This window comes from Lytechinus pictus, unplaced genomic scaffold (assembly GCF_037042905.1).
Source record: "Lytechinus pictus isolate F3 Inbred unplaced genomic scaffold, Lp3.0 scaffold_20, whole genome shotgun sequence".
Taxonomy (NCBI): Eukaryota; Metazoa; Echinodermata; class Echinoidea; order Temnopleuroida; family Toxopneustidae; genus Lytechinus; species Lytechinus pictus.
The window spans coordinates 8783337-8802366 of NW_026974141.1; the positions used below are offsets into that span (position 1 = coordinate 8783337).

Consider the following 19030-nt stretch of genomic DNA (forward strand, 5'->3'; position numbering starts at 1 on the left):
GTACATTGTAAGGCCTAAAAATGGGTGATTCTGTGTTTTTGTTTAATTCCCGTGTAATACGGATGATGTTTTACTGTGCCAATCGCCAATTGAAAAAAAAAAGTAGGCAACACAATGACAATTAGGATTAGTTGGCCCCCCCTTTTTTTGGGGGGGGGGGGGTTGAACTAAATGTTGGCAGGTTTGACATTAGTTTAATAGTTGGGTCGTGGCAGGATCTTTGAGAGCCCAATTTAATTAAAAATAAGATGTTCTCATTTCAAACAAAATTAATGAGGATGGTTTTTAAAGGGCAGAGCTGAGCACAAAGTTACCAAGCCAGTGTTTACCATTATTGCTTGTGTACAAATACCTAACCCTTTGAGGTCCAAAGTCCATAAGAACTTATAACATGCTTGAATGGTTGATTTGCAGTCTATGAAATCAGACCCTTTGACAATAAAACCATGCCTATTTATATATTAAAAGTATTCGCTTCTTTAAAAAGAAATGAAAAGTTAAAGTTTTAGAGTATTTTGAGGATGTACTCAGAATGATGGACCTACATTTACAAAGTACACTTCGGGAACTGATGATTATTTTTCTCCAAATTGAATGTTTTGCAAGGGCAACCATCTTTTCTAGAGTAGCCCCAAGATCTGTCACAAACAATATTCAAGAAAAAGAATTAGAATAAAATATAATCTTTTCATGAAAAAATGTGCTAAATTACCCTAAAGTAGCACTTAAAAGAGATAGCACCCAAATTCAGCAATTGCAAAAGCGTGAAAAATAACCTCCCCCCAAATTGACATCACTGTGTCTACCCTGTTCGGGGGAACATTATTCCTTAATGCATCCATGCATGTACACGTATCATTGGGCCACTTTTTACACAATACTGTTGTGAAACATTCCACAGATGAGGAAGTTTAATGGGGTCTGAATAGAATTCTACGGAGTTTGGACCACAAGGAACACCAATGGATGTGTAAACAAAATAGGTGTGTTTAATTCTAATGCGCTCAGTCTGATCCGGGCCTAATGATCTAAACTTTGGATCCTACGTACGTGGATATAGAAATTGACAGATTGAGCCAAATTCCTGTATTGTGTAGAGAGGCCGAGCTATTCGGTGGAATACACTGTGATGAGCACCTTTCGCCCAAGTAGTATACTTGGCAAAAAGAAACAAGACGAGGAAGCGATTCTGAAGAGCTACAAGTCGTACACCGAGACCGACGACACCTCCGAACCGGCTGCGGCGCCACCCCCTCAAACCATTGGTACGATAGCCACTTCTAATCTCTAAGACGTAATTACTTTAGATAGATCATCAATAGCTGTAGTTAAAGGGGTTATTTTCAACCGTCAACTACAGTAGTTGAATTGAGGCTTGGACTTTAGTGTGCTGTATTCAGTGTGTTTGTGACATCAACAAGATGAGATAGTTTTGGATAGTGCACTGTAGCAAGCATGTATTTCGCAGTGACCAAGTCACAGGCAGCTGATCCTATACTCATTGGTAAGAATTCCGCTAATTGACCCACGCTTTCTGGACCAAAAAAGAACCTGATATCGTTCTGTCCAACAGTCCGAGGATAATCTATGTACATGTACATGTACTCTGTATTTTCTCTTTATCTTTGAAATACGGTACTATTTTGCTATGTAACTGTGTGCTTTAGAAAACCGCTGTGCAGTACTTCTCTTCTCTTTCTCTGTGTGGGCTGACATTTGGGCCTACAATAAAGGCAACAGAAGATAAAATCACAAATGCAATACAGTGCTTGGCTTGATTCTTTATGGTCACGAAGTGCCACACCCCCTTTTTGACAGAAAGGACATACATACTGTACAAGTTGGGCAGTGAGTCACACTTGCAACCGCTCCACCGAGTCTCCCCAAGTATGTAGATTTGTTTTCTAGTAGTAATTCAGAGTTTATTATGTAGCATTCATGCTATCAATGCTTCTCTGTGAAAAGTATGTGTAGGTCAATACATGCCCGTTGATGTCCCCCTATAGACAGTACTTGTAACAAACAAAATACACTATCCTGTTTAGTTTGCATATGTGTATTACTCTATGTCTGGAGGAAATTTGGGAACCTTTTGTATTGCTGCACACACATTGTTAATGGGCTCTTACCCATGACAATTCTGAAGGATGATTTGATAATATGCATAAAGTATGAAGGATTTGCAAATATACTGCTGTGATTCTAGCATGCAGAGAAGAATGCAATATTTACTGTATGCATTTTTTGAATACTGCATTACAACTATATACAAGTTCTATGGCACTTGAATATGATTCATTTGCAATAACATAGAGAAGTATTTTCGAGACTACAGTGTACATGTATTGCACTCCATCTGAGGCTCTTAGTGTTGGTCTTTATTTTACTAATGGCAATTTAAAGAAAACGTTCCCTAGCCAATGTTTTATGGTTCTTATATGTTTGAAATAAAATCATTGTGCACGGAGTGTACATACTAGTACATGTACAGTACACATGTATATCTATGAACCCGAATATACAGGCAAAGGCCTATATTATGACATAAAAACTTAGTCTCCATGAGGAGTCTTTCACAAAAAATCTAGTTAGTGATTTTCACAGGTAAAAATATCCAACAACCAATCAGATGCAAGGATTTCAGTAGCTTATTACACAGGACAGTTGATCTTGAAATGCTCTCCTGGCCTTTTCCAGACTTTCTGAGGTTCATGTACATGTATAGTAATAGCAAAGTTACAGGGGCTGGGGGGCTTCAGCCCCCCACTTTTTTCTAAAACCGTGTACAAAAACGTAAAAATGACCATTTGATTGTGATTTTTTGCATGGTCAGCCCCCCCACTTTGAAAACCGTTCCGCGCCCCCTGAGTTACATGTACATGTACATTGTAGGCCAACATACATGTACAATGTAATGTACCTTGTTATTTTACGAAGCACTGCAATGATGGGGAAAATCAATATCTGTAATATATTAGAGGAGCTTTGATCCATGAGATACAGTTTATGAATATTGATATGAAGGCCAACTCTATCACAGCTGTGTCTACTATTAGGCAGGGAAGTCCAGCTTTTATTTCACTATGTCATTTGCATTTTGTTTAAACCTCAATATATCGGCTATTCGTCAATCTGCTCCACAACCGGTGTTTCTGTTTGTGTTTATGGTAACTCCCATAGGAACTCGACAGGACAGCAGTTTGCTGGTAAACGCCAAGCTGGTATATAACCAATTACCTACATGTAGGAAACATTTTACGTCTGGTTTAATCAGTCATAGTGACTGACGTTATGGACGACAGACATTACTCTGGGGTCTTTTCATCAAAGTGGAGACAAGGGCAGAGTGGGGATTCGAACTCACAACCTTGCGATTACGAGTCCAATGCTCTAACCACTGGACCACATGACCCGTTTAAAGAAATAGCCCAATATTTGCAGGATTTATAGATAAAAGTACACAAATATTGGGTTACAGCCCGATAGACCGCGGGTCCGATAGACCGCGGGTCCGATAGACCGCGGGTCCGATAGTCCGCGGGTCCGATAGACCGCGGGTCCGATAGACCGCGGGTCCGATAGACCGCGGGTCCGATAGTCCGCGGGTCCGATAGACCGCGGGTCCGATAGACCGCGGGTCCGATAGACCGCGGGTCCGATAGTCCGCGGTGTGTGTAAAATTATTATCAGGATAATAGTGAGATCCAATGTCATCAAGAGGTCAAAAGGCCAATGATACAAGTCCATGGGGTTCTATAACGATGACCCAAAGGACAATCGCCCCCTGACATCTACTTCAAGGAAAATATTATCCCCATATTTTTATCGTGCAGGGACTGTTACCCCCCCCCCCCCCCCGGAAATTTACCCTCTAGACGCCATACGGAGCCTCTAAAATGCCATCGACTTGACGACATGGCGAGATACTTTATCTTGCCTTGTCGACTAAATAAGCTTATTATGTCCGCATGGCGCGATACGTTATCCTGCCAAGTCAGTCCACTTATAAAAAGTTACATGTCAACAAGGCGATATATCGGGATTCTCGCCGGGACTTGTACACTTCATATCTCGCCATGTGGACATATCGACTTGACAAGATAGAATATATCGCTATGTCGAAATAATAAGCGTATTAATTACTTAGGCGGTGGAAGCGGGGGGGGGGGGGTTCCCCTCTAAATTTGAGGTGGGGGACGGTCCCCCCTAGATTTTTAGTTGAGAACCTTTTTGTTTGCTTGTCAATTTGTTTTCTACGTCCCCCCCCCTAAATTGAGGTGGGCCCCCCTAAAATCTTTTTGTCCCCCCCCCTAATTTTGGTTGATAACCTTTTTTTTTCTTGTCAAGAAATTTTGATGGTCCCTCCTATAAATTTTGGTTGATTTGCTTGTCAAAATTTTTACCTGTGTCCATCCCAAAATATCAGGTGGACCCCCTACATTTTTTGCCTTCCGCCACCAATGATTAATTAAGACATGACAAGATAAAGTACCACGCCATGTCTTCACGTTGATAGCATTTTCAAGGCTCCATACTAGGGGTAATTATCCGGGGTAATTGTCTGGAGAGTAAATTTCCGGGGGAGGGGGGGGGGGGGGTAACAGTCCCCGGCGGTAAAAATATGGGGATAATGTTTTCCTTGAAGTAGTTGTCAGGGGGTGATTGCCCTAATTGGGTTATTGTTATAGAACCCAGGCGCGGATCCAGGATTTCGTTGGGAGGGAGGGGAGGAATTTGATTTTTGGCGCCCATGTGTACTTTTCGAAAAATGGCGCCCACTCCCTCCTGGCCAGGCTAACTTAAGTGCCTTAAATGGATTTTGAATTATCTTATAATCACATTAAAAAAAACAAAGACCACTTTTTCATGTGTTCTATAAAAAAAAAATCCATCAATATATAATGTGATATCAATGGGAGCGCGAAGCACGAGCGATGGGGGGGGGGGGTTCAAATTGGTGTAACTTCTAACCAGAGTAGGCCCTACTAGAATATTGTGTGAACGGGAGCTGTAGTTTATGTACTGTCGATTTAGAATACCCTTCAATAATATTAATGATAACCTCTTGGGAATAATGCAATCTCGAAGCAATCGACTAATTCTCCTCATCAGTGGCGTATTTATTCAGCATGGGTGCACGGGGGGGGGGGGGGGGGGTGGCGACGGCACCAAGTTCAATAAAAATAAATGAAGTGGGAGGGGGGTAGACATTAAAGAAAATCTGAGATTTCATTCTTAAAAACACATTGAGGTATCTCACATGGCCTAAATAAATAATGAGAACGCGAAGCGCGATCTGATTTTTTAAAATAGATTTTTCATGTATTATATCCTGAAAGCCTAAGTCAGGGGCGGACCCAGCTTCCGCCAATAGGGGGAGGGGCCATTTTTTCACCCATATTTTCCCCGATCGGCCGCTCAAAGTTGATTTTTTTTCTTTGAAGGGGTTGTCCCAGTGCCGTAATGAGCCAACAATTTCGAGGGGGCTCGATATGGTGTATCGCATAAAATTAATAAGAAGTTGCCAGTGAGCGAAGCGAGCAAGCAAATATGCCGACATTTTTATTACAAAAATACAAGGTTGTGATAGATTTTGACATAATATTTGGTAAATAATATTATATTTCATCCTAATCCATTTCCTTTTCTCTCTATTTTTTCTTAGTCTTGATTCTCTCTGTTTTTTTTTTTTTGGGGGGGGGGGGTGGGCAAAACGCCCATGTCCTAACAGTCCTAGCTTTAATTTATAAGCCACATAAATGTGTAATAATCTCTTAAGCCCTATGTAATCTAAAAATGAAATTTCATGTATTTTGTCCTGAAAATTGAACATTTTGGGCAATGTTTGTGAACCTGAACAGGACGCGTATGTAACTAGATAATTACCACGAGCGCGAAGCGCGAGCAGAAATGTTAAATATTCGTTCTGGCCTGGTCGAAAAGGGACCTGTTAAGGATGTTTTGTAGTTAGCCATTAAGACGATACATATTTCAACGATTAAATAATGCGAGCGCGAAGCGCGAGCTGAACATTTTTTATATTCCAACCTAAAAAGATGAGATTTCAAATCCACCTATGGGACATTCGATTCATGTTTGTCAATCATGAAAAAGCATGGGTAATTTTTTGTATCTTTTTACAATAATAATGCGAGCACAAAGCGCGAGCAGAAAATTTTTGATATTCTGATCCGAAACTGGATAATTTTAGCACATTTTGAAATAAGATCAAGCTTTGTATCTAAAAAAAACATGCGTGCGCGTGTTTTAGAGTTCGACAGAATCCTGGCAATCTGAATACATTTCATTTTTCATCATAAAAATCAATAATGCGAGCGCAGAGCCCGAGCTGAAAATAATATTTGAAATTCCGATATGAAAAGGGTCAATTTAAGCACTGTTTACAGCACTGTGTATATAGTGAAATTTGATAGCACTATATAAATAATGCGAGCGCGAAGCGCGAGCTGATATTTTATTATTATTTTGACCTAGGATCGAGACATTTTAGGCCTAAGGACATTTTGTCATCATATAAGAATGATGACTGTCTTCTATTTCTTTTCCTAAAACTTGTCGATATTTATTTCTGAAAAAGGGACAATTTAGTTATTATGAATTTATACAAATTTTATTTAATATTTATTAAACTGTTAAGCCTAGTGTGTGACATTTGTTGACAGTGCATGAGGCCTGAAAACTGGATATTTTAAGTATTTTTGTAATCATGAATAGGATTCATTGGTTGATATATTTTTAGCAAATAATGCGAGCGCAAATCGCGATCCGGAATTTTTTAATGGGGGGATTTAAGTAGTTTGTTATAGAATTAATATATAGGTATACATAACTCATCAATCAAAATGCGAGCGCACAGCGCTAGCTCATAGGCCTTTATTATTATTTTTTTTACAATCGAGACACCTGAAAAGGTATATTTAGAAAATCTTATATGAAATACAAAAAGACAATAGGAAGGCCTACTTGCCAAATAGTGCGAGCGCACAAAATGTTGTAAATGTTGATTCAAACCATAAAACGGTAAATAAAACAAAATAATGAAAGATCGATGTCCGAGCTGAATTATGTTTTGTATATTGATATCAAAACTTGATATTTTAAACTACATATCAGCATATTGAGCAAGATATTTATCTCATCGAACAGGCAATGCGAGCGCGATGCGCGAGCGAAACTTTAATATAATGACATTAAATATTTTCAAAAATTGTTTTCCAAGTCTTCTCCTGACCTTATTTTATTCACTCGTCTTCCTCCTGTTATGTTTCGTCTTCTTTTTTTTCCTTTCTTACCCCCTTTTTTTCTTTCCCCGTTTTTTCCCAATTTATTTGCTCTGTCAATAGGGGGGAGGTTGCCCTCGGGCCGCTTGGATCCGCCTATGTTAGTAGTTGTTATGATGAACACGATGCATATCTATTAAGAAATGAATGCGACCGCGAAGCGCTAGCTGAAAACTTGATGAAATGAAAAATACATTTTCAGTTGTCAGGTTAGAATATCAAATATTTTCAGCTTGTGCTTCTCGTTCGCATAAAAAACTGTGAGGTCGGGATGCGTATATAACTAAACAATTTATTGATGCCAGCGCGAAGCGCGAGCTCAATTTTTTTATATACTGACTTAAGAAAGACTAAGGTATAATTCCTATTCTAATTGCTTGTCCTTTTTCTCTTTTTTCTGTTTCTTACCCCTTTTTTGCGCCACCATGGGGGGGGGGAATCTTTGCCCCCTGGATCGGCCAAATGTACTAGTATGTTGACTTGAAAAACACTAACACTTACATGTGGGATTGATGCAGAGGATGCATACCTCATTAATCAAATATTGCGAGCGCGTAGCGCGAGCTGAATTTGATAATAACCCTTTTTTGTGACCCTGAACAGGGTATCTATCTTGCTAAACAGACTTAAAACTCGAAAACATTGGTTTTGTCTGTTATCGTAAAAACGGGATATTTTAATTCAGCCGCATTAATTTAAGTTTTTTTGGGCAGGACATATATTTCACTATAAACAGGCAATACGAGCAATGTTGCGCCTCCGGTCAAAAATGAATTTGCATTAAGCCCCCTAAGTTCAAGGTCAATTTGTCGCCCTCGGTTGAACATAAACTTGGCGCCCCCATGTGAAATATAACTTTGCCCTCCCTCCCCCTCTCTGAAACATGTATTTGTCGCCATGTGGTCAAAATTCAAATTAGCGCTCCCCTAGTTCGAATATCAATTTGGTGCACCTCCTGTTCAAACATCAGTTCGGCGCCCTAATGTTCGAACGTCATTTTGGCGCCATCAAATCGACGTCCAGGTCAACATCTCCCTCTTCCGTTTCCCATCTCCATTTCTTTCTTTTTTTCTTTCTCTTATCCTCATTCCCCTTCCTTCCTTTCTCTTTCTTTCTCTCTTTCTTTCCCCCTCTTCCTCTCCCCTTTTCTTCTTCTCTTCTTTTCCTCCTCTCTCTCTCTTTTTCTTCTCTTTATTTTCCCCTTTTCTTCTCTCATTTATTGTCTTCCTTTCCCCCTTTTCTTCTCTTTTTCCCCTATCTTTTCTTTCCCCCTTTTCTTCTCTTTTTCTGTCTTTTCTTTCCCTCTTTTCCTCTCTCTTTTCTCGTTTTTCTTCTTTTCCTCCCCCCTTACTCTTTTTTTTTTCTCTTTTCCCATCTTCCTCTCTCTTTAAATATTATTCTCTTCCTTCCTCTTTTTTTCTTCTTCTTTTCCTCCTTTTCCTTACTCCGTTCTTTTCTTTTCTTTCTTTTCCCCTCTTCCTCTTTTTTTCTCTTTCCCCTTTACTTTTCCCTTTTTCTTTTCTTTCCTTTCCCCCTTTTTTCTTTTGATCTTTTTTTCTTCTCTCCCTCCCCCTTCCCCTCTTTCTCGCTTTCTTCTCTTCTTTTCCCCTCTTCCTCTCTCTCTTTTTTCTTATCTTTCTTCCCATCTTCCTCTATTTAAATATTCTTCTCTTCCTTCCTCTTTTTTTTCTTCTTTTTCCTCCTTTTCCATTCTCCTTTCTTTTCTTCTCTTCCTTTTCCATCCTCTCTTTTTTTCTCTTCTTTCCCCTTTTCTTTTCCCATTTTCTTTGTCTTTCCTTTCCCCCTTTTCTTCTCTTTTTTTCTTCTCTTCCTTTCTCCTTCGTACTCTCTTTTCTATTCTCTTCTTTTCCCATCTTCCTCTTTCTTTTTTTATTTTCTCCCTTTTCCCCTCTTCCCCCCTCTTTTTTTGAGCTGGGGGTGGGGGGGGGGGGGGCTAAGGCAGTTCCCCCTCGGCCCCCCCCCCCATGGATCCGCACCTGATAGAACCCCATGGCCTCGTATCATTTGACCTTTGGACCTCTCGATGACATTTGATATATATGATCATAATTTTACACACACTGCGGACTATCGGACCCGCGGTCTATCGGACCCGCGGTCTATCGGACCCGCGGTCTAACGGACCCGCGGTCTATCGGACCCGCGGTCTATCGGACCCGCGGTCTATCGGACCCGCGGTCTAACGGACCCGCGGTCTATCGGACCCGCGGTCTATCGGGATGTCCCCAAATATTGTGTGCATTCTTCAATGATAGATATGCTGTGTGATGATAAATCGACATTTAACAAAAACAAACAAAAATCTTACTCTCACCTTGGGAGTACATGTAGGATGTGGTTTTTCAAAAGTCAATACAAATTACAATTTTTGTACAAAGCGAGTAATGATTTTTTTTTTTTGGGGGGGTATAATTGCAGAGTTTGCCTGCATACTGTTCATTCACAGTAAAAAAAAATTATACAACGCTGTTTACTATATGAACCTTACAGTAATTGTTTAAACAGTTTAAACAACTGTTTAAATCTTAAGCAACAAAGTTTAATTTTCAATATCTAATTGTCAATAAATTAAACATGATTGTTTAAACGGTTAAACAAATACTGTAAGGTTCATATAGTAAACAGCGTTGTATAAAATCTTAAACAGCGTTTTTACTGTGTTGTGCCAAGCATAAAAAAATAAACAGGGGGCTCAGGACGATTTAGCCCCCGAAATGCTCTCAAGTGCCCTGGAAAAATCCCCATTCAAATGTTGCAGATTTACTGTATGCAGTATACATACTGTAGGTTCTGAAAAGTAGCCCCCCCCCTGAAAATAGAATTAAAAAAAGGTACAAAACTAGGTACAAAACAGTTGTGTTTTTACATACATACATAAATTCTGTTGGAACTACAATGTTGCAGTAAAGAGTAAACAGTTTATAGTTTACATGTATGCATAATAGATTACATATTCTGCCCAACTTTGGCTAAAGGAAGCAAGTGACACATCAGTCAGATTTGACTTATTGCTGTTTCCTAAACACCCTTTGTATGTTGCACGTTCAGGCAAAATTTGGGGAAGAAATGATCGTTTTATGGAAAGATATTGAAGAAAATATGCTGTTAAATTGCTTTGACGCCTAAAATGACGAACACACATTGCTTATTTACAACAAATGATACTTCTGTATTAACTTGCTTCCTTTTGCCAAAGTACGGCAGCATTGTGTTTGGTATTTTAACAACTATTTGGTGTTATGCTAAAAAAAATCATGGTGTATTTTTAAAACCAGAAGTTGAGATTTTTACACAGACTGCTTTTTTTTAATAACACCGTACTTTTAATGGTACAACTTTGCCCTGTTTTTATTATCATGGTTTGTGGATTGTCTATGAAAGGCTTAATTATCATAGTTACATGTACATGTAGCAAACCCTCTACAAACCCTACCCATATTTTTTCTGTGATATTACGAACCCCTGTACAATTATTTCCTTTTCCTCTTTGTTTTTTTTTCACTCACAGGGTTTGAAGGAGTGCAAGCTGATGGAGCAGCAGCCGCTAATCCGCAGGAGATTGAACTGACGGAGAACCAAGATGGCCCACCAAACGACAAGGAGGACCAACCGCTCCATGAAGGGGTAATGACCACATCCTTTGATGTTCCTCAAGACCACACCCTGATCCCCTAGTCTCTCGCTTTCATTTCTTGTTTCCCATTCTGATATTTTTTAAATATGGGAATAGCTTCATTTTGTACCTTTCTTCCATCTCTTTCTGATGACAAGGGGGACCCCCCATTCTATGAAGGGGTAATGACCACACCCTTTCATGTCCCTCTTGACCACACCCACCCCTGGTCTCTTCTTTCATTTTGTTTTCCCTGAAGTTTGTAGTTTTAGGGAATAGAAGAATATAGCTTCATTTGATACTTTTTTCCATCTGTATAAGGAGAACCAACCACTCCATGAAGGGGGTAATGACAACACCCTTTCATGTTCCTCTTGACTACACCCACCCCTAGTCTCTTTTTCATTTTTTGTTTTCCCTTCGAGTGAATTTTTTAGTATTAGATAAAGAATTTAGCTTCATTTTATTTTTCCATCTCTTTCTAATGACAAGGGGGACCACCCGTTCCATGAAGGGGGTAATGACCACACCATTTCATGTCCCTCTTGACCACACCCTGCTCTCCTGGTCTCTTTTTAATGTTTTGTTTTCCCTTTTAGTAAATTTTATAGTTTTGGGTATGTTACAATATAGGGACTCCTAGGAGAATAGCTTCATTTTTATGCTTTTTTCCATCTCTTTTCTAATGCCATGGAAAACCAACCACTTAATGAAGGGGTAATGACCACCCCTTCTATGTGTACACTCTACATGTATGTTCCTCTTGGCCAAATCTTGCTCCTTTGGTTTTTCTGTTATTTTCTGTATGTCCTCCTAATGAATGTCATAATATTGTGAAAAGAAGAGTATTTTTTATGCTTTCTTCATCTCTTTCTAATGGTAAGGATCAATTAAAACTCAGCCATTACATGAAGGGGTGATGGCCTCACCCTTCCATGTTCCTCCTGGCCCCACCCCGCTCCCCTGGCTTCTTTCTGTTATTTTCTGCTTCCCCCTCATGAAATTTAGGTAATAGTGGAATCAGGGGTGAATCCAGGAATTTTCAAAAGGGGGGGGGGGGGGGGTGGTACACTTTTCCAAGGAAAAATTTGACAATGAAAACAAAGAAGAAAAAAGGGTCTTCACAAGGAGGGGGCACACACTTCTGTTATAACTGCATTTTTACATTACAAATTTTAATCGTGCATCTCAAAGGGGGGGGGGGGGGAGGGCCAGCTGTGCCCCCCTAGATCCGCCAGTGAGTGGAATAAATTATTTCCAACTCTAAAGGATTTAAATTCAAATTTTTACTGTGCACATTTAATTCTGGTATAATTTGAATTCAGTTCAGGTGGACACTCCAAATCAGCTCAGCCACAGCTGTTGAGGATTTAGTCTTAATTTCTTTAATTCAGAATTTATAAACTCCAGTGGGAATGACAATAATTTGAACTCAAAATGATGCCATTGGAGATTGATTTTGTATACTCCATAAAGCTTGTCAGTAACATGATCTCATTAGCACTATAAAGGCTTTAATGCTGTATGAAAATGGAAGGAGTTACTCCCTTCTGGCGCCAGCCAAAATGAAAAGGATATCATGAACTCATAACATCTGATCTTAACGATACTTCATACTTCGTAACCCACTCAAATGATTAAATATGCTGGCATATATATACCTGTACTATTTGGTTTCATTTTAGATATTGTACAATGTATAGGGATTGTGCAATGTTGGTAACTATGCACATTGATAACAAAATCCTTAGTAATGTATATATTTTTTTCATTTGCATTATACATCCTTGTTCTTTGGGAAAGGAACATAAAATCTATAGATCCAATTTTATTTATTGTCTAAACTAGGGCCCTGTATTTTTTTCATTTTTAAAAGTTTAACACTGATTAAAGTTATGATAACTGTAATAATTTATCCTGTAGTTTCGAAAGAATTCATTGATAACTTTGATGAAATTTTGATTACCAGGCCTTTAGAATTTGAAGCTATAGTCACTGCCAAAACACTTTGATTTATTTTTGCTTTTTTTCAAAGGTTATTGAAAGTTGAGAGAGTTTAAATTTCTTTCAGTGAAGTCACCTACACACTGTACAAATACACATTTCCTCATAAAAAATGTAGGTGTGTTATTCCAGAAAGGATGATGAAATTACCTTCCTTAAATTGATTTTCAATTAAAGAGATGAATAAAAAATAACAAACAAATTTTCCATTAAAGTTGATTTTCGTTTTATAAAGCAACATGTTAATATCTTCAATAAGATGATGATAATAACAAAAAACTCATGAAATTTTTCATCAAAATTTGATGTAAAATAAGAAAGTTATGACATACTTGTAGGTTTTAAAATTTTAATTAAAAAGAAGAAACATTTATAGATCTTGATATCTTGTTCAGTCAAAATGAATTTCCATATGAAATTGCATGATTTTATTTCATTTCATATATCCTCCACATCATAAAAAACTTTTTAATAGGGCATACACATGTACATACATGTAGGCCCGTATTCTGAAGTCCGGTTTAACTTTAATAGACCATGGTCTATAAACTCTGTGTTGAAATTATGGAAAGCTAACTCTCAAAATTTTCCTTACAGTGGACATTTCTTTATGATTACTGTGCTCTTTCCCACCTCTTGAATGGTGAAGAAATCTACCTTATCCTTCCAAAACGGTTGAGAATAATTTGAAAGAAAAATGAGCTGATATATTGAAATTATACTTTTAGAGATATATGCCACTATTGGCTATCCATAGTTAAACCACAACTTTAAACCAGAGTTTAAATTAAACCCGACTTCAGAATACGAGCCATAGATCTAGCATATTGGATTAGTGATACTGATAGACACATTTGGGTGGACCAAAGCTACAATGTATGTTAATAGCAGGCTTTATTAATTATAGAAAAATATAGTTCAGTATAAAAGTATTAATCTATTTCTCGAATTGTAACATCATTATCTGACTGAACGGAATGTATATTGAGTGGGAGATGATTATTGAAATAGCTCTAATACATATTTATATAATTTAGCTCCATGTTTGTACATGTAGGTCTACACACACCCACAAGTTCAATCACTGGTTGAATATTTATTTGTCATTCCTAAGTGTGCAATCATGTTGGTTTAGACCATTTTTATATTTTGAACAGGAAACACATGACATTTTTATTTATCGACTCCCAACTCTTTGAAATTGCAAATCACGGATGGAATTTGATATGGAGGAAATGGAATATTTATGATGGAAATTCAATATTGAAATGTCCTGTTTTAGTTAAATTTTATGAAAAAAAGAGAGCACTTGTTTGGTTTGCACATATGGTTTGCTTGGATATGTATTGATGTGATGGGGGGGGGGGGGAGGGGAGGGTTTGTGGAGGTTGGCCTGAAGTGATAAAGTCACATGTTTGACCATATATACTGGTTCACAGTATCACTTTTGCTCTAAATACCTTCATTTCATTAAATGTTTTTTTTTTTATTATTCTGTTCTGGATTGGGTTGGGGAGGAAGACCTGCGGGTTATGATAATTGAGTAAATCTTTTCCATACCCAGGCAGCCTCTTTTATTCTCTTCCAGGTCTTATTTTCTGTATATCATGCAAAATTGTAATTGTTCTCCTCTTTGACTTCTTTGTAAAATTCTGTATTCTCTATATATATTGAAATGCAAATAACATACATGTAATAATAATATGGCCTTTATACTGGAGAAATTGATACATTTTCACCTTATTATAATAAGGTATGGTATTGGCAGTAATTATAGACGTTCCTGATTTTCTCCATAATGATAATAATAAAAGAGCTCTTGACTTATATTGCTTTTTGCCTGATGATACATACAATGTAGCGCTGCAATTATTACCCTGTTTGCTTTAGCTATCATCACCGGCACTTCGAGTAATTTAACCCTGCCTTGTACCCATTCACCTCACCTGGGTCGAGTGCAGCACAATGTGAATGAATATCTTGGTGAAGCTTCTTGCCATGGCTAGGATTCGAGCCCACAACCCTCTGTTTGAAAGGCGAGAGTCAGAACTACATGTCAGTATTAGACCACAAAATAACCATTAAATACAGTATTAATGATAAGCAGTGATTTTTTTTTTAATGATACATGTACATCTACAATAGGTGTACATTCATGAATTCAATACATTTCTATAATGTATCATATACTAATGTTTTATTATTGAAATTCATGTGTTTTTTATTTAATTTCTGACAGAAAACTCTCCATGGAATAGACCATGATTATGAGTCCATTATACATGTACAGGGGCCTGTTGCATAAAACTTTTTACCTGAGAAAACTCTGGTAAAAACTGAAAACTGAGGTTAGTCTGATTTCTGCCATTGACTTTAACACAGGGCAAAAACTCCGGTAAAAACAACCTGAGTTTTCTCAGGTAAAAAGTTTTATGCAACGGGCCCCAGGTAGATCCCCATTTTCATTCTCCTTTTTCTTCTTTCTGCCCATTTTACTAAAAAAGGTAAAAGATAGTAGTTGCATCAAAAAGGTGTTTCCTGAGAAAGTCTTTAAAATCAAGATTTATTGCCACCATATTCTTATAGATCTAGATCTGGTACATTGAAATAAACTTATCTTTGTGAAATCATGAAATCTAATAGCTGAAAGTCAATAATTCTGATGATCACTAAACACAAAAAGGCATATGTGGGACAGTGTATTAATATTTGATGGAAGTCTGTGCTTATTTTGCTAATTTCTCAGCAATTACGCATTTTCTTCCAGAGCCATTTGACACATATTTTTATTTATACAAACGAAACACTTAAGTGGTCATTTCAATGGATTCTGTTCGAACTCATTTTGAGATCGTAACCACAACTGGCATTTATCTGTAATATCCTGTTCAGATTAATGTTGTGCACGGGCAGCTTCTGCAAAGTACGCAGTAGTCAATTTACATGTATTTTGTAACTTGTAATATTTTTCTTCCCCCTTTTTTCTTGCTTTTGGTAGTAGGCTTTCTAATTGTAATCATGCTGTTGTATTGAATGAATCCATACATTGCTGCTCTTTTCCACAGCATACCCACAAATTCCATATAAATGTTTTTCCTTTATTTCCAAAGCTCAGATCCAGTGCTTTTTACTACTATCATTTATTAGCTTGTATCCACTCATTATCATTGTAGAATCTCTTTCCCAAGTTCCCTCCCTGTGAGGAGAATAATATATACCAGGAGCAGGTAAATGCAATGCCTGAATGCCCCCTTCCCTTGCGTCCCCCTTCTTCTGAAACCCATTGACTTTTTAAAATACCATGCATGGCCTTTGCACAGAAAGCATTTGTAGCCAGTGGGGTAAGCATCTTCATCCCCATCTACTTCTCCTTCACCTTTGGTCTTTTCACCCTTTCCACCCCCTCAACTTTGCCGTGCTTTTTCATGCAGTTTATCTACCTCACCAACTTGTCAATTTACTCCCTTTTACCTCCCTACATGTACCTCTCACTTTGATCCCCTTCTGATCTCTCACACCCCTCCTCTCTCTTCCTTTTAAAGGAGAATGAAACCTTTGAAACAAGATAGCTTGTGTGAAAACAGAAATATCAAAGAAACAGATCAACGAAAGTTTGAAAAAAATCGTACAAATAATGAGAAAGTTATGAGCTTTTGAATATTGTGATCGCTAATGCTCTGGAGATCCTCACATTGGCAATGCAACAAAGATGTGTGATGTCACAAGTTTGTGAACAACTCTCCCCATTACTTAAGTATATATTTCATTTAACTGCTTCTTTTATCACATATATCAGTAGATCTGTCTATGTTTCTATCTTTCTGTGTTCTTTCTATAGGAGGGCATGTAATACAGATTTTAAAAGAATACATCATGGATAAAGAGTTTGTATCACTGTAAGAAAAAGCAAAAGGAGACATTTGGGGGGTATTTTATAGTCATCAAAGGGAAATTTGTTCACACGTGACATCACACATCCGTGTCGCATTGCCAATGGGAGGATCTCCATGGCATTAGTGATTGCAATATTCAAATGCTCATAACTTTCTCATTATTTGTCCGATTTTTCTCAAACTTTCTTTGTTCTTATTCTTTGATTTTTCTGTTTCGACACAAGCCTACTTGTTCCAAAGGTTTCATTCCCCTTTAAGTTTTATAGAAGCTCACTTCCCTGTGCAGTGCACAGTTTATCTACCTCCTTTTTCTGCCCCCTTTCTTCTGGCATTCCCTCCTTCTTTCCCTATCCGCTTGCCCTCCGCTCTGTTCCTCTCCCATCCCTCTCTCCTTCCTTCCCTTCCCTCACTCTCGCCTCCTCCTTTTCCCTTTCTCCTTTCTCCCCTCTTCTTCCCCTCCCCTCCTCCTCCCTCTCGCCTTCCTTCCCAGCATTAACATTGGAGTGAATTTTGATTTTCTGCCCTTTTTCTAATTTCCAGGGCTCTGTAGTGTTTCAGAGGTGAAATGACCCCAAATCCCTGAAATTTGTTTCTAGCCTCCAATCTAGTTGGGGGCTGCAGCTGTCTTTGCTGTTAAACTATATGCTAAATGTTAAAAAATTTGTCAGATGCAGCAATACGACAAACAGTAGGTGCAAATCAACCTCGTTGTCTAATTTTTAGTTTATTTTCTTTTTAATAACTATGAATCGGTGCAGGTTTTTTTGTATGATAAACTGCTACCAGTCATTGTGTCAGAAACATCGCTTTAATACCATTTTTTAATAGCATAATAGCAAACTGCAGCCTCCACCAATATGGAGGCTTCTTCCCACTGCGCTAACCAGCCGTTTATCCCACAAATATTTCCCTAAAATCTATGCATGGTCTGTGTGGTTTTTAGAGAGTTCTACAACCAAAAACTCAACAAAAAAGTGGTTGAGTGTGTGGATGCGTATAAATTAGTTAATTAATTGGTTGATTGTTTGATTGGTATAACTACCAACTGAAGGAGATACGATGTATCTAGACCTAAATTCCACTTGTCTGACAGTCGATATTGTGTGTCCGCTTATTTTTAACCACATACACTCCTGTTCAAGTGCAATTACATGTATATGGCCAGAATATTGGCCTGCATTTTCTGACAGTTCTCGCAACAAATATCCCATAAAAATCAAACTATCAGACAATTATGTTTATTTTATGTTGTAATAAAATTACAGAGAGATATAGTCAGGTGTTGACTTTCTTGTCCCAAATGAATTGCTATCTTTTATAATGTGATCTGTCATTGAAGCTGTACATGTAATCTCCTCAAGAATGACAAGTTACTCATTAACACCAATTATGTAATGTACAAACATGACATGCCTTGCCAGATCTTTTGCACAAATAAAATTGAATTTGATATATTGAGTCAGAATAACACGAAGGCCTACATGTACAGCTAGGTAGATGTGTTATCATGCCAACATGTACATATGACATGTAATGTACATGTTTGCATGGTGGCTCTGTTGGTTAGACCTCCTGGCTCATGAACTAAAGGTTCCTGGTTCAAACAAACTGCATGAAGAATTCTCCCTTGGTACTGAACTACATGTATTCCCGACTTTGCAGTGTGAATGGTGTACAGTACATTTGTTCATACCTCCTACTAGAAAGTACTTATGTGATGTCCTACATTTAATTATGTTCTGACAGATGGTTCCACGACATTTGCACTGGTGGCAATTGCTGCGATGGAAAATGTCCATGTTAATTGTTAAACCAACAAAATCTGACATCTAAATTATACCCTATCCCTTTATTATCTTTACATTATCCTGATAAAAAAAACTGTATCCTATAAACTCTAAACCCTATGCCTGTTTAGATGTTAAAACCTTTAATAGCAAATGTCGCAGGAACAAATGTCGTTTCACCTGAAAGATATTTCCTGAATGTCTTTGATAAAACTAAATTTTGCCTTCCTCACTGTTTCGACTCTTTTTCTCGATTTTTCTCTTTCTACAGACCCCTCTTCTTAAAAATAAAATGCATGTAAGTTATCAGTTAATTGTCTGTAGTTCCAGTGTTGGAGTTATTCTGGCAAACATGAACGAGAGATGATACACATTTGAGTGCGTTCATGAATATTTTGAGCCTAGAACATT

At 37.9% G+C, this 19030-nt stretch overlaps 1 protein-coding gene across 1 annotated transcript; it reads left to right on the forward strand.

Moving 5' to 3' along the window:
- Positions 1–983: 983 nt before the first annotated feature.
- LOC135157959 (uncharacterized) lies at positions 984–18986 on the forward strand. The gene is made up of 3 exons (XM_064115166.1): positions 984–1265; positions 10831–10946; positions 18891–18986. The coding sequence occupies exons 1-3, from the start codon at positions 1130–1132 to the stop codon at positions 18984–18986; spliced, it is 348 nt and encodes a 115-aa protein (XP_063971236.1). The 5' UTR covers positions 984–1129.
- The last annotated feature ends 44 nt before the right edge of the window (positions 18987–19030 follow it).